The following is a 15,725-nucleotide window of genomic DNA, read 5'->3' as shown; positions in this document are numbered from 1 at the left end:
ATTGATTAAAATCGCTATAAAATTTTTTTGCGCAGGAAAAAACTTTTGAAAAAATTTGGGGACCTAAAAACATTCCAAAAATAAAAAAAAAAAATTTTTCGGGGGCCCAAATGCCTGGATTTTTTTAACGCTATAAACCTTGCTCGAGTCAGACTCGAGTGTGGGTAAAATTTCTGAAATTTGTAAATTTAAATTTAGTAATATTCTTTGTTTATCCTTCTAGATTGATGAAAATAATTGCTTGATTAAATCAGCTTACCATGTATGTAGAAATAAAATTTTATTCATTGCAATATAATATATTGAAAAATAATAATTACAAAATTAGAAAAAATGTTGATCATTGTCTAGTAAAGGTTCAAAAAAATTTATTTGAGGTTGCATGCATACTGAAGTTGGTTGAAGATTACCATAATATGACCCCAGAATAACGACATCACTCATTTAGCCAAAATGGGATACATTTCAGATAATCTATTTTGCTATTTTATGACTGCAAAAGCTACACATTTAACTTTGAATACAGTGGGTGATCGGTTAACAAACAAACAATCTGTTCCTTATTACTATTTATTAAAGTTGTAAAGAAAAATATTTGATGGGGAACATGCAAGATTATTATTTGTGTTTTATCTAACACTCACGTATGTTATGTATTTTGATATATCTTTCACCAACGTTTGGATATGGATTATTAAGTTCGAGCACTTTCAAACAAGTCATGTGACGGAATACGCAAATGAACTGAACATTTGAAATGCGTCAGCATTTGGATTTGTTCATATTTTTGTATTCGAGTTTGATCCAGCTGAATTACCTGAAGAACAACCCAGAAAAGGTTAATTAAGTTAATAGTAGATATTGGCATAAATCTGCTTTTTCAGAAAAAAACATAAAAGAATTGTTTCTGTCAGAAATATAAAAGGCTAAAATTACAAGGGAGAGTTTCAAAGTTTGGGGGGGGATACTATCCGATCGGTATATACTGGGTTGAACGTCAATGTCTCCTGCACTCCAAAAAATTTCGTATTGTTGCCTGAAGGCAAGAGAAGACCAATCTGTATTCATTCTTTTATGTCGCTTCTTGTGTTTGTTCTGTGAGGTGTTCATTATCCAATTTGTTCGTTAACCGATCACCCACTGTATTTTGTTGTAACATGTTAATCAAAAACTGATAAACCAAGTTCAGATTTATCAGTTACTAAATATCAACAATTTACATATTTACTATATATTTAACTCTAAAACAACATACAATAATTTATAGAAAGTTGCAGCAATTCAATTTTATTAGTTTATTTTTCAACACTTCAGTATAAAAAAATTAATTCTTACTTTTCACCAAGTTCTTCAACAAAAACAGTGACCGGACCTTGATTAGAATCCATCTCTTGAATATGAGCATGAAAAGGTTCTGCTTGATCTTTTTCAATGCGAACCTAGAAATTAACATTTTAAATTCGAGTTTATATTTAAATTTCAATGCTAATATAAGTTTAAACAAGAATGTTTTATAAATGGATTTGACTCAAAGTATTGAAAAAATTTTAATATTTGAATTCAAATTTCAGTATAATTTGTTGGAATACCATGAAGTTATTTATATTGATAAATAAAATGTCTAAATACAATTGTAATAGATTATAGGGGCTATCCATAAATTATGTCTGCAGTTTGTTTGAAATTTTTACTCTCCCTCTCGTCCCAGTTTGTCCAAGTTTCTGTAATCCCCTTCCTCTCTTCAGACTGAGGCTTGATGATGGATGGAGATTGGGAACTTAAAAATCCCACTTCACTGACACCACTGTGAGGCTGGCCAACTCAATGTGTTAATTAGAACAGTCAAGAGGTCATGACTATCGCGTGTGAGTGTAAAAAGATCCTCTGAGACAGGTTTTCCATTGTTAACCGTTTATTAAAATATAAAAGTTTTCTTACAACAATTCTTTAAATTACATTGTGACACAGCTTAAGGAGCAAGAAGCAAGTCCAAATGTCCTGATCATCACTTTTCTTCAGTCCTGTGGTGCATGGCTTCGAGTGAGATTCTGTGGCAAAAAGGTGAACCTGGGTGAACAGGGCAACATGGCAGAGGGAAGTTTATTCCAATGATGTAAAGAAATCTTCTGTTAAAATCACAAATCAAAAAAGCAACAAAAGTTTGAGATGGGAGAACTACAAACCAAGAATGTTGCATCCTTGAATCACGTTTCTTTATATGTTTTACCCCCAATTCCTCCTTTTTAAAGGCCTCCCCTCATCACCTGGTGACAATCTGAAACCTTTTGGAGGGATCAACTTTGAGACTAAACACAATTCCTCTCTAACTAGGTTTCCCTCAACTTGTCTTTTCCACACTATTCATCTTTTGTTTCCTGTTTTATATAAAAAAACTTCTTTGTTCAAACAAGACCTTTAAATCTTACTTTATTTTCTCTCTGAAAGCTGAGATCTTTAATGTCTCATTTGATTGCAAACATTTGGACCACAAAATCAATTTCTGTTCAGGCTCTCACAAGACATCCAATAGAACTCAACCCACTCTTAAAATCATTATTATTATGTGGATGTGAGAACCTGGGCTAGTGTAAATTTGACGATTTCAATCTTATTTTTTCAGTAAAAAAATAAATAAATAAAATAAAGGATTAGTAGTATTCAATTTCACAAACACAGTCAAGGAACTTCACAAAATTTTCCCATGGATAATGCTTCCTCCACGAGTGACATAGCTTCCGAAAAACTACTTATTCAGGGAAATGGGGGGGGGAATATTGCAGATTGGAGCAACCATCAACTTTACCAAAAATGGGCATTAGAGAAGCAGAGGGAGGACCCTGAATAAAAGGTAAGAGGGCAGATAACGAAGTTCGCCTGCCTAAAATTGTGTGTGTTAACCTCATTGCTGTCTTTGACCACTGCTTTTCCCGAACTCCTGTCAATTTTTCCATCGAACTTTCATCAACCCCTTGACAAACAAGTACTTGAACATTATCAATGAAACAAGACCCTTCTTGACCTGAATCAAGCCTTCCCTTCTTGAGAAGTCATGATCATCACAACTAACCATCCAGATAGTTATCAACTCATGTCTGAAATTGTAAACACACACACACCCAGTTCGGCATCCTTGTAAGAATACACACTTATACAAAAGGATAGAATTAGTGGATACTTCTAACTTTAAACAAATAAATAGTTGTTATTTGATGTTTAAATGTGTAGTGAAGTTCTTTATTTCTGACATGCTGTCAACTCCTCCTTCCATCCCAAACCTGACCATTCACATATGCAACCACTCACGTGAGACTTGCATACAAATGTAACAGTCACAGTGGTATCAGTCCCGACTTGGGCATTGCTGACATAATGGTCACACAATGATAGATACCATAAGTATAAGCAAAACATACAAGAAATTATAAAATACAGTCAAACTTCTACACAACAAAGTCACTAAATCCTGAATAAAATTTGCTATTCCAGTCCCAATTTCTCCCATTTCGAATGGGTCTGATTTTTCTTACAGTTATCAATTATGTTAAAGAACAAAAAATGACATCTGATTGAAATTATTCAAAATAAATTATAAAACATGCATCAGATTCTAGTTGACCGATAATAAAATGGAATCCATCTGAAAAAAAAATTGATAAAACTAGGGAAAACGATGAAATATATCTTTACAACTGGTTTCAACGCTAAAAACATTAGTTAGCTATTTATGACATGAGGAGACAATGATGGAAGTCCTCAAAACAAGAAGGGGCAAAGTCAAAAGGTTAATGGGAAATGGCAGATGACACCATGTTCCATAATGAGTTCGTCCATTAAGCTTTCCAAATTAATTAACACATCAATCATTAGTTCTAATGAATGAAACAGGTAAAACAACAAAATTATTCCAATATGGCATTTACAAATATCCCTAATTACATAAATAATGCAGACCGTAGATCTTTACATAACTTGACTTACATAAAATTCAAGTTATGTAAAGATCACGGATAAATTAAATTGGGAATATGTAATTTTTCCATATGTATTCCCAATTTAATTTATCCGCAAATTTTGAAATGAATAAGTTAGATAAATTGGTTTGGTGACTGATGATATTCCAGTCAACATATTCCAATTGCAAATTTTTTTTCATTTCAATTGTTGATACTACCTTCCTCTTATGCTTTATTGCTTCTACTCTTCTTGGATGCCATGGTTAATAGGTAGGATTATATATAAGCAAATGCAAAAGATGCTTTCACAGTGAGTGTAATGTGCAATTGAGTGTACAACAGATAATATTTATGCAGCAGAAGCATTTTTCACCTGCATGCACAGTTTGAATGTACAGTACATGCATTATTCAAACTCTAGATTAAATCTCTACTCTGGAATGTTTGAAATTAAAATCAAAGTACAAGGTACCACTGTATTTTATTATGTTTACCGAGTCACATTTAGAATATTAATTTATTCTAATGAAATCATTATTTGCCTAACAAAAACATTACGTAATACAGTGAAATTCAGTTAATCCAGCATTGTTGGGACCAATGTGGTGCTGGTTTATCAAATATGCTGCCTTATCAGTCAGCAGAAATTTTTCTGGTGTTTTTGACTCTGTGGATACAATTTCTGTTATCTTTGCATGTAAAACTGTACAAATCCACCTGTACATCTCAGACATTTAGAGCAAGTTGAAATTCATAAGGCCACTAAATAATATACCATTATTAACTTTGCGATGTAGATTCCTTCCCGTGTGGAAGTCATTCTACAAATTATAAACTTACTATCCTCTTCCCCTCCTCTCTCTCTTACCTCACCTTTCCTCTTCACCTGTGTAATCCCATTGTTTCAACAGCTGTGGGGTCATTTAGCCTGATGATGTCTGTTCAACATGGGTGAAAACGTTGGCTCTATTCCCTTTATTTCTGCTGGATATTTGGTTTTGGTGACATTTTTATATCAAGTTTACCCCAGTTGCAAGTGGTGTGAATTTTTATTTTTTAGCTGTAGTTTAACTAACAGGCAGGTAATCCTGATGTTTCTGGTTAATTCACTGATAACCCCCAAGACATGTTCTGAATGCTGGCTTTTGCCAGTTTGCCATGAAAAATGAAAGGTTTGCCAGCATACCAGATGCAAAGTTAATGGAATTTCACTGTATATATATAAACACAGAAATAAAATTCTGCACACAATGATGATTAAATTAAAAAAACATTAAAAATTAGAACATAACAACTTACCAAACATTTCACCCCTGGAGCAAAATCAGGTATAATCATTTGTTCACATCTCATTTGTTCTAATAATTAGGAATAAAAAAAACTTGAGTTTAAACTATATTTCTTAATTTTTTTTATTATATCAGGTTGTAAAGGTAAAAGTTAGAGATTCTGATTTTTTTTACAAACTAGAAAAAATGTTATAAACCTACATTGAATGCTCTAGAAGTAGAATAACCAAAGGGCCTTTCATTACATATTTCATTGGAAATTGTTGCTTCTATTTCCAATGAAATATGTCTGACAATATGAAACTTTCAAAAGAACACATTCTTATGCTGTCACTATTACTTCAACAGTGACACAACACACAAAGGCAAACAATCTTATCTGCAAAATGTTTGTTATGGTGTTCACAAGTGAACAAAGGTCAACCAACTATTGCAAATGTCAAAGGGCTGATAGTAAAAAAGCAATCTGCATTTGTTTGACATAATAGAGCTGCTTCCACCATCATCACTATGGTGAAAGAACTGTACTATGAAAAACTAGATTATTTGAACACCATAGAACTTTATCAAAGAACTTTGTCCAAAAAACTTACAGTATGATATTGCCATGTCAACATGGCAGCACACTGAGCAAAGATGACCTTAGAGAAGCTGGCCAGTCTAGGTTGTGAGATTGTTTCATCCATTTTACAGCCCCAACTTGCCACCTAATGACTACCATCTACTTTGTACCCTGAAGAACCATATTGTCAATATAAGTTCAATGATGATACCCAATGCTTGAGATTTTCTTCAAAAGAAAACCTGTTATTCTATGCTAATGGGATTGAAAGTTTGGGGAAAAGATAGAATAGTGAAAATAACCCTCGTAAAAAAAGGTTTTTTCGTGGATAGTTATTATTCGAGGAGTTAATTGGTTGGAAGTAGTTATCTTAGATAGAAATGTGATTAATATTGATGGTGATTACTTACCAGGCTGAACTGTAGTCATTAAAATGTCAATAAAATTTTTTTTGTCAAAATATCTAAATTTTACCTTTACAACCTGATATTTAAAATTGTGCACATTACTATTATTATAAAGCAAAGTACAAAAAACAATATCATAATTTTGTACAGATAACCCATATACGTTAAAATACATCCAAACATGTTTAGTTTTTTAGGAACAGTGTTAATGTTTACTTATATTCATATCATATCCCAGGGTTTCTCAACAGCATTGGTATTCACCCATTAAGGAATTGATAAAACTTTGCAAATACTGTATAAAAAGAATTCATTTAAAAATATTAAATTGTACAGAATTTTTGCTCTTAAATAAATGTAGAAAGATGTCTTTTAAAAATTATGTAAAATTATATACAGGTAAAAATATATTTACCTGTATATATAATATAACCTTGATAATATATAGTATAGAATATTGAAGGAAATTGATAGAAAAGTTTTTCTTAAAAGGGGTCAATGTGCAAAAAAGGTTGGGAACCTGTCATGTCATATCTATCACATCATTCATAGTTTGTGCAATTTAATAATTTTAATCAATAACCATGAAACTATATGACTTCCAAAAAGGAAGGAAAAAGAGCTCAGTTATTTTTTAACTTATTGTTTATTAATAAATCTTGCAATCTGTTACAAAAAATATAAGTTTATTAAATTTGTTCCATAATAAACTTCTCAAATTTTATATTAATAAACTAAAAGAAAAGTTAATAAAAAATTAACCATTGTTACACAATCAAAATTAAAGGTAAAATATTTCCAAAATAAATTTTATTGGTATTACATTCTTAGGAATTCTCTCAAATTTATAATTTTACTTAACTAAAACAACTTTTAAAAATTGCAGAATGTTTTAGAATTTAAACAAGTAAAACGGCAAAACTGAATTTGGAATAAGACTGTCTTCGAGACTCACTACTAAGCGGAATCACTTTGACACTCAAGGCGGGTCTCGTTCTCATTCTCCAATCTTCTTTGGCTTTTGGGCACAATTGTTCAAACTTCACCGGCCACGACCACGAGGTTGTCCACAATAAATTTTCAATGAAATTAACCTATCCAATTTCAAAATTTATCTCCGTTGCGTGTCGGCTTGGGTTGAATTTTTGTCAATGCGTAACGAAAATTTCCCCATTTTTGAAAATAATTGTGGCTATTGTATTGTCTGAAATTATTTTTTTATTTTGCACAAACAATATACAGTTTAACCTGATTATAATGTCATTGGATGTAACAACAACACTAATATAATGTAAAATTTTTATCGGTCCCACGATTTTACTATACTAGATAATGTTAAAAAACCCATTTGTAACGACATTAAACCATTTTAACGTCATATTTGAAGCACTCCCAAATTTATAAAATTAGACTACAAATTTTATTTAACAAGAAGAAACTACGTGTTGAGTCGTAAAATCAGAGTTCACTTCTTAGAATGACTGAGTGATACTCTCCCCCACCTGACTTTGGTGGGGGGTAGCTGTTTTGCCTATTTGTAGAAGATGATCACCATGTAGTGTTTTCCACTAAATGTTTGTATGTTATCATTAAATATATATGTATCTATATACTGTATTTTGTCGCGCATTGGTAATTGTAGACTGTTTCTGTAAAGTTCGTACTACTTCTTGAGGTGTAGTAGTGTGAGCCTGTGATTGGCTCCCCTGCCATGACGTATGTTCCCTCGTCAGGACATGGCATGCGTTATAAAAAGGAAAGACCACGTGCTTAGAGGACTTTTTTCTTCGTTTCACCTGGGTTCGTGTCGGGTCGTTGGCAGAGGAAGGAAGGGGAAGAACAAAGAAGAAAGGACCACGTGGAAGGAGGACAATCGTGTACTAAAGGANTGCACCATCACATGTGTCAACATTGGTCCGAAACTACTTGGAGACACTCAACTGGGAGGTGCTACCCCATCCCGCTTATTCACCAGACCTGGTCCCTTCCGACTATCACCTCTTTTCATCGATGGGCCACGTGCTTGCTGAGCGGCACTTCGATTCTTACGAAGACGTCCGAAAATGACTTGAGTGGTTTGCCTCGAAAGAGAAGAAATTTTTTTGGCATGGTATCTACACATTGCCCGAGAGATGGAACAAATGTGTCACTAGTGAGGGAAAGTACTTTGAATAAATTTGTCTTTACTTTCTAAGAAAAAAACGTGTTTTTCCGACTAAAAAACAGTGGATTTAAGCTTATACACCTATGTAAAACCCTTGCCACGATTACTTTTAATCATGTGACCTATTTGTGTTTGGATTGTAATGGGGGATCCAACTCCACTGTCCAAGTTTTTACAGTGATAGTACTGCCCAATTGTTGAAAGTAAACACTTCTGTGTGTGTAAACTGATCAAAAAGCATCGTAACTTTTTATCTTGATTGTTCATAACTGTGTGCTCAAAACATTTTAAATGGATCAGATACAAGCTAATATGATGTTTCAGCTTTTTGCAGGCCATTTTTTTTTACTTTCTCCACTCAAGAAATGAAAGAAACTCAATCACCATTCTTGGATGAATCCTCTCTTTCGTATTAGAAGTTCTTTCGGTTATTACAATGCACTTGTGTGAACTTCATTTTAAAGACCAGGATTATTATTATGAGTAAGTAATAAATCCAATTATTCAAAAGGTTATAATGCATAAAAGTTTAATATCCAATATGCAAAATGCACATTGGGTATTTCAGATAATTATTTTTTTTTTCTTTATAATATTGCAAATTTTAATTCATTAATATCCAGAGTGATTAAACCCAGATTTTTATAATAATAAATTTTTCCATTTAACTTCATAAGTAAAAACTTTTTTTGTAAAATTTTTATATATGTGATACATATTTAAAAAGAATAACTTTTTTACTATAATTACAAACATAATAAAAGTTAATATATGAAAGTAAAGATGATATTTTTACTATCATATTATTAAGATACTATACTGCATGCTAAAATATTATACTTAGCAGGTTATGCTTAGCTTTATTATATACTCACCAAAATTGAATTTTCCTATGGCCATCCATATCAATTGTTTTAGGCATCAATTCTTATAATCAGGATGCTTTGTCATAGATATTTTGAATGTTTTTTGAATTGTTTTTTTCAAAAAGGTCCAGAATAGATCTGGAAAGATCTATTCTGGGCCTTTTTGAAGTAGCCATGAGAGAATGTGCATAAAAGCTCATTTTCCACCAATTTTTCCACAATGTCATATTTATGTAAAATTCCATTATTTCTGATTGATAGTTTTATGGACGTATTTGTGTTGAAAGTTGGACAATGCTCACTTCCTTTATGCTTGTTTTATGCCCTGTTTTGGTGTAAAATATCATGACCACATGATTAAACGTAATTACAACAAGGGTTTTATGCTTTCTTTTATGCTAGTGGAGCCTTGAGATTAAGGAAGGACAGACAGACACGACACAGAGATGGACAACATTGGGAATTTATAGGTTTTAAATTTTTTCAAACTGCAGCCAAATTATGAATAAAATATAAGGCAAATTATCATTTTCAAAATATTTTGATTATAACAACCCACGAATAACCTTTTTAACGAGTGTTATGTCACTATTAAATTCCACAAGTACTTTCGACCTCCGCCAAGGTCTGCTTCAGGCAGAGGTCGGCACAAGTACTTTCGACCTCGGCGGAGGTCGAAAGTACTTGTGGAATTTAATAGTGACATAACACTCGTTAAAAAGGTTTTTCGTGGGTTGTTATTAGAAAACACAGTGTTAAGTTGTTAGAAGTCGTTTATTTTGATTATATCTTGCTTGCATACCTTTATATGCTGGAATTGGAAGGGCTTCCAAATTTTCATATGGTACTGTACATCTACATAAAAAAATTATTTGCTTGATTATTATTAAATTTAACTTAATAATAAAATATTACCATCAAATTTTGTGTTTTTGTGAATGTTTGTAAAATGTTTATTTTTTGTTTTCATGAGAAATAACATTAACCCCTTTTTGTCCACTTTTTAAGAAAAATTTTTAATTAAACATAAAAAATACTTAAAACTGAAAAAAAACGAAAGAAATGCGTTAATTTTGGTTAAAAAGCTTCATCTTTAGTTTCCTTTGTCTCGCCTTTCTGTGAAATTTAACACAGATGAGTCATTGTTTACACATCTGGATGACCTTGAACAGAGCTAGAGTTGGATTTCCTGGGACATTCTCATAGACGTCTCAGGAGGAGAAGGGTTTAAAGTAGGGTGACTTGTAACTAGGCCTATATTTTTAAATATTTTTAAAAAAATTATAATTTTTATTGCGATTTCCGACCCCCCCTAATTAATTAAACATATATATAATAAAATCTATTAATTAAAAAAATTAAAAAACTATCGGAGGTCGTTTTTGACATCAGAAAGTAGCTTTAAATAACTTTACCGAAGTCAAATCCCTGCACTACAACTTTAGAACGATTAATTAATTTTGATAAAAAACTCCCATTAAAAACATTAAAAAGCGTGAAGCGTGCGTCATTAAAGATTGATTAAAATCGCTATAAAATTTTTTCGCGCAGGAAAAAACTTTTGAAAAAATTTGGGGACCTAAAAACATTCCAAAAATAAAAAAAAAAAATTTTTCGGGGGCCCAAATGCCTGGATTTTTTTAACGCTATAAACCTTGCTCGAGTCAGACTCGAGTGTGGGTAAAATTTCTGAAATTTGTAAATTTAAATTTAGTAATATTCTTTGTTTATCCTTCTAGATTGATGAAAATAATTGCTTGATTAAATCAGCTTACCATGTATGTAGAAATAAAATTTTATTCATTGCAATATAATATATTGAAAAATAATAATTACAAAATTAGAAAAAATGTTGATCATTGTCTAGTAAAGGTTCAAAAAAATTTATTTGAGGTTGCATGCATACTGAAGTTGGTTGAAGATTACCATAATATGACCCCAGAATAACGACATCACTCATTTAGCCAAAATGGGATACATTTCAGATAATCTATTTTGCTATTTTATGACTGCAAAAGCTACACATTTAACTTTGAATACAGTGGGTGATCGGTTAACAAACAAACAATCTGTTCCTTATTACTATTTATTAAAGTTGTAAAGAAAAATATTTGATGGGGAACATGCAAGATTATTATTTGTGTTTTATCTAACACTCACGTATGTTATGTATTTTGATATATCTTTCACCAACGTTTGGATATGGATTATTAAGTTCGAGCACTTTCAAACAAGTCATGTGACGGAATACGCAAATGAACTGAACATTTGAAATGCGTCAGCATTTGGATTTGTTCATATTTTTGTATTCGAGTTTGATCCAGCTGAATTACCTGAAGAACAACCCAGAAAAGGTTAATTAAGTTAATAGTAGATATTGGCATAAATCTGCTTTTTCAGAAAAAAACATAAAAGAATTGTTTCTGTCAGAAATATAAAAGGCTAAAATTACAAGGGAGAGTTTCAAAGTTTGGGGGGGGGATACTATCCGATCGGTATATACTGGGTTGAACGTCAATGTCTCCTGCACTCCAAAAAATTTCGTATTGTTGCCTGAAGGCAAGAGAAGACCAATCTGTATTCATTCTTTTATGTCGCTTCTTGTGTTTGTTCTGTGAGGTGTTCATTATCCAATTTGTTCGTTAACCGATCACCCACTGTATTTTGTTGTAACATGTTAATCAAAAACTGATAAACCAAGTTCAGATTTATCAGTTACTAAATATCAACAATTTACATATTTACTATATATTTAACTCTAAAACAACATACAATAATTTATAGAAAGTTGCAGCAATTCAATTTTATTAGTTTATTTTTCAACACTTCAGTATAAAAAAATTAATTCTTACTTTTCACCAAGTTCTTCAACAAAAACAGTGACCGGACCTTGATTAGAATCCATCTCTTGAATATGAGCATGAAAAGGTTCTGCTTGATCTTTTTCAATGCGAACCTAGAAATTAACATTTTAAATTCGAGTTTATATTTAAATTTCAATGCTAATATAAGTTTAAACAAGAATGTTTTATAAATGGATTTGACTCAAAGTATTGAAAAAATTTTAATATTTGAATTCAAATTTCAGTATAATTTGTTGGAATACCATGAAGTTATTTATATTGATAAATAAAATGTCTAAATACAATTGTAATAGATTATAGGGGCTATCCATAAATTATGTCTGCAGTTTGTTTGAAATTTTTACTCTCCCTCTCGTCCCAGTTTGTCCAAGTTTCTGTAATCCCTTTCCTCTCTTCAGACTGAGGCTTGATGATGGATGGAGATTGGGAACTTAAAAATCCCACTTCACTGACACCACTGTGAGGCTGGCCAACTCAATGTGTTAATTAGAACAGTCAAGAGGTCATGACTATCGCGTGTGAGTGTAAAAAGATCCTCTGAGACAGGTTTTCCATTGTTAACCGTTTATTAAAATATAAAAGTTTTCTTACAACAATTCTTTAAATTACATTGTGACACAGCTTAAGGAGCAAGAAGCAAGTCCAAATGTCCTGATCATCACTTTTCTTCAGTCCTGTGGTGCATGGCTTCGAGTGAGATTCTGTGGCAAAAAGGTGAACCTGGGTGAACAGGGCAACATGGCAGAGGGAAGTTTATTCCAATGATGTAAAGAAATCTTCTGTTAAAATCACAAATCAAAAAAGCAACAAAAGTTTGAGATGGGAGAACTACAAACCAAGAATGTTGCATCCTTGAATCACGTTTCTTTATATGTTTTACCCCCAATTCCTCCTTTTTAAAGGCCTCCCCTCATCACCTGGTGACAATCTGAAACCTTTTGGAGGGATCAACTTTGAGACTAAACACAATTCCTCTCTAACTAGGTTTCCCTCAACTTGTCTTTTCCACACTATTCATCTTTTGTTTCCTGTTTTATATAAAAAAACTTCTTTGTTCAAACAAGACCTTTAAATCTTACTTTATTTTCTCTCTGAAAGCTGAGATCTTTAATGTCTCATTTGATTGCAAACATTTGGACCACAAAATCAATTTCTGTTCAGGCTCTCACAAGACATCCAATAGAACTCAACCCACTCTTAAAATCATTATTATTATGTGGATGTGAGAACCTGGGCTAGTGTAAATTTGACGATTTCAATCTTATTTTTTCAGTAAAAAAATAAATAAATAAAATAAAGGATTAGTAGTATTCAATTTCACAAACACAGTCAAGGAACTTCACAAAATTTTCCCATGGATAATGCTTCCTCCACGAGTGACATAGCTTCCGAAAAACTACTTATTCAGGGAAATGGGGGGGGGAATATTGCAGATTGGAGCAACCATCAACTTTACCAAAAATGGGCATTAGAGAAGCAGAGGGAGGACCCTGAATAAAAGGTAAGAGGGCAGATAACGAAGTTCGCCTGCCTAAAATTGTGTGTGTTAACCTCATTGCTGTCTTTGACCACTGCTTTTCCCGAACTCCTGTCAATTTTTCCATCGAACTTTCATCAACCCCTTGACAAACAAGTACTTGAACATTATCAATGAAACAAGACCCTTCTTGACCTGAATCAAGCCTTCCCTTCTTGAGAAGTCATGATCATCACAACTAACCATCCAGATAGTTATCAACTCATGTCTGAAATTGTAAACACACACACACCCAGTTCGGCATCCTTGTAAGAATACACACTTATACAAAAGGATAGAATTAGTGGATACTTCTAACTTTAAACAAATAAATAGTTGTTATTTGATGTTTAAATGTGTAGTGAAGTTCTTTATTTCTGACATGCTGTCAACTCCTCCTTCCATCCCAAACCTGACCATTCACATATGCAACCACTCACGTGAGACTTGCATACAAATGTAACAGTCACAGTGGTATCAGTCCCGACTTGGGCATTGCTGACATAATGGTCACACAATGATAGATACCATAAGTATAAGCAAAACATACAAGAAATTATAAAATACAGTCAAACTTCTACACAACAAAGTCACTAAATCCTGAATAAAATTTGCTATTCCAGTCCCAATTTCTCCCATTTCGAATGGGTCTGATTTTTCTTACAGTTATCAATTATGTTAAAGAACAAAAAATGACATCTGATTGAAATTATTCAAAATAAATTATAAAACATGCATCAGATTCTAGTTGACCGATAATAAAATGGAATCCATCTGAAAAAAAAATTGATAAAACTAGGGAAAACGATGAAATATATCTTTACAACTGGTTTCAACGCTAAAAACATTAGTTAGCTATTTATGACATGAGGAGACAATGATGGAAGTCCTCAAAACAAGAAGGGGCAAAGTCAAAAGGTTAATGGGAAATGGCAGATGACACCATGTTCCATAATGAGTTCGTCCATTAAGCTTTCCAAATTAATTAACACATCAATCATTAGTTCTAATGAATGAAACAGGTAAAACAACAAAATTATTCCAATATGGCATTTACAAATATCCCTAATTACATAAATAATGCAGACCGTAGATCTTTACATAACTTGACTTACATAAAATTCAAGTTATGTAAAGATCACGGATAAATTAAATTGGGAATATGTAATTTTTCCATATGTATTCCCAATTTAATTTATCCGCAAATTTTGAAATGAATAAGTTAGATAAATTGGTTTGGTGACTGATGATATTCCAGTCAACATATTCCAATTGCAAATTTTTTTTCATTTCAATTGTTGATACTACCTTCCTCTTATGCTTTATTGCTTCTACTCTTCTTGGATGCCATGGTTAATAGGTAGGATTATATATAAGCAAATGCAAAAGATGCTTTCACAGTGAGTGTAATGTGCAATTGAGTGTACAACAGATAATATTTATGCAGCAGAAGCATTTTTCACCTGCATGCACAGTTTGAATATACAGTACATGCATTATTCAAACTCTAGATTAAATCTCTACTCTGGAATGTTTGAAATTAAAATCAAAGTACAAGGTACCACTGTATTNCACGTGCTTAGAGGACTTTTTTCTTCGTTTCACCTGGGTTCGTGTCGGGTCGTTGGCAGAGGAAGGAAGGGGAAGAACAAAGAAGAAAGGACCACGTGGAAGGAGGACAATCGTGTACTAAAGGAGAGACTTTCAGCATGTATCAAGATCATCTGCCATGTAAGAACAGTCCAATTATCAAGTTATAAAGAACAAAGCCTAATTGTCGCGTCGGGCAATTTATGTGTGATTGCAGCGATTCCTAATTGTCGCGTCGGGATTTTATGTTAGATAACTCCGTCGTATTCTTGTGTCCGGATCAAAGGGGTGACGAGAGCCCCCTCGCGAAACAAAAATCGTGTGTGAACCTCAGATGTGTATGTTCGTGAAATTAAATATGTTCAGTGTTTTGTCAATTTGTGCTGTCTTTTCTATTCTTAATCTCCACGCTAACGTATTTCGGTACGCTACAGTACTACAACCATTTTGTATTTTATTTTGACTCTGTTCTTAGTCCCCTGACTACATACAAGTCTGGATTTTTTTATGCGCA

The 15,725-nt window shown here is 32.6% G+C and overlaps 1 protein-coding gene across 1 annotated transcript in view; it reads right to left on the bottom strand.

Moving 5' to 3' along the window:
* Nucleotides 1-15,725, bottom strand: part of LOC111625841 (putative bifunctional UDP-N-acetylglucosamine transferase and deubiquitinase ALG13) — a 105,364-nt gene that overhangs the window by 10,460 nt on the left and 79,179 nt on the right. Inside the window, exons 10-11 of the mRNA XM_023369085.1 lie at nucleotides 5,253-5,311; nucleotides 1,336-1,439 (exon numbers count right to left, since the gene is read on the bottom strand). Coding sequence (XP_023224853.1) covers nucleotides 1,336-1,439; nucleotides 5,253-5,311 — 163 coding nt within the window. The remainder of the gene's footprint in view (nucleotides 1-1,335; nucleotides 1,440-5,252; nucleotides 5,312-15,725) is intronic.

The sequence above is a fragment of the Centruroides sculpturatus genome, unplaced genomic scaffold (genome assembly GCF_000671375.1).
Source record: "Centruroides sculpturatus isolate CEXI.00-Female unplaced genomic scaffold, Cexi_2.0 scaffold267, whole genome shotgun sequence".
NCBI classification, from domain to species: domain Eukaryota; kingdom Metazoa; phylum Arthropoda; class Arachnida; order Scorpiones; family Buthidae; genus Centruroides; species Centruroides sculpturatus.
This window is presented reverse-complemented; position numbering and strand designations above follow the sequence as displayed.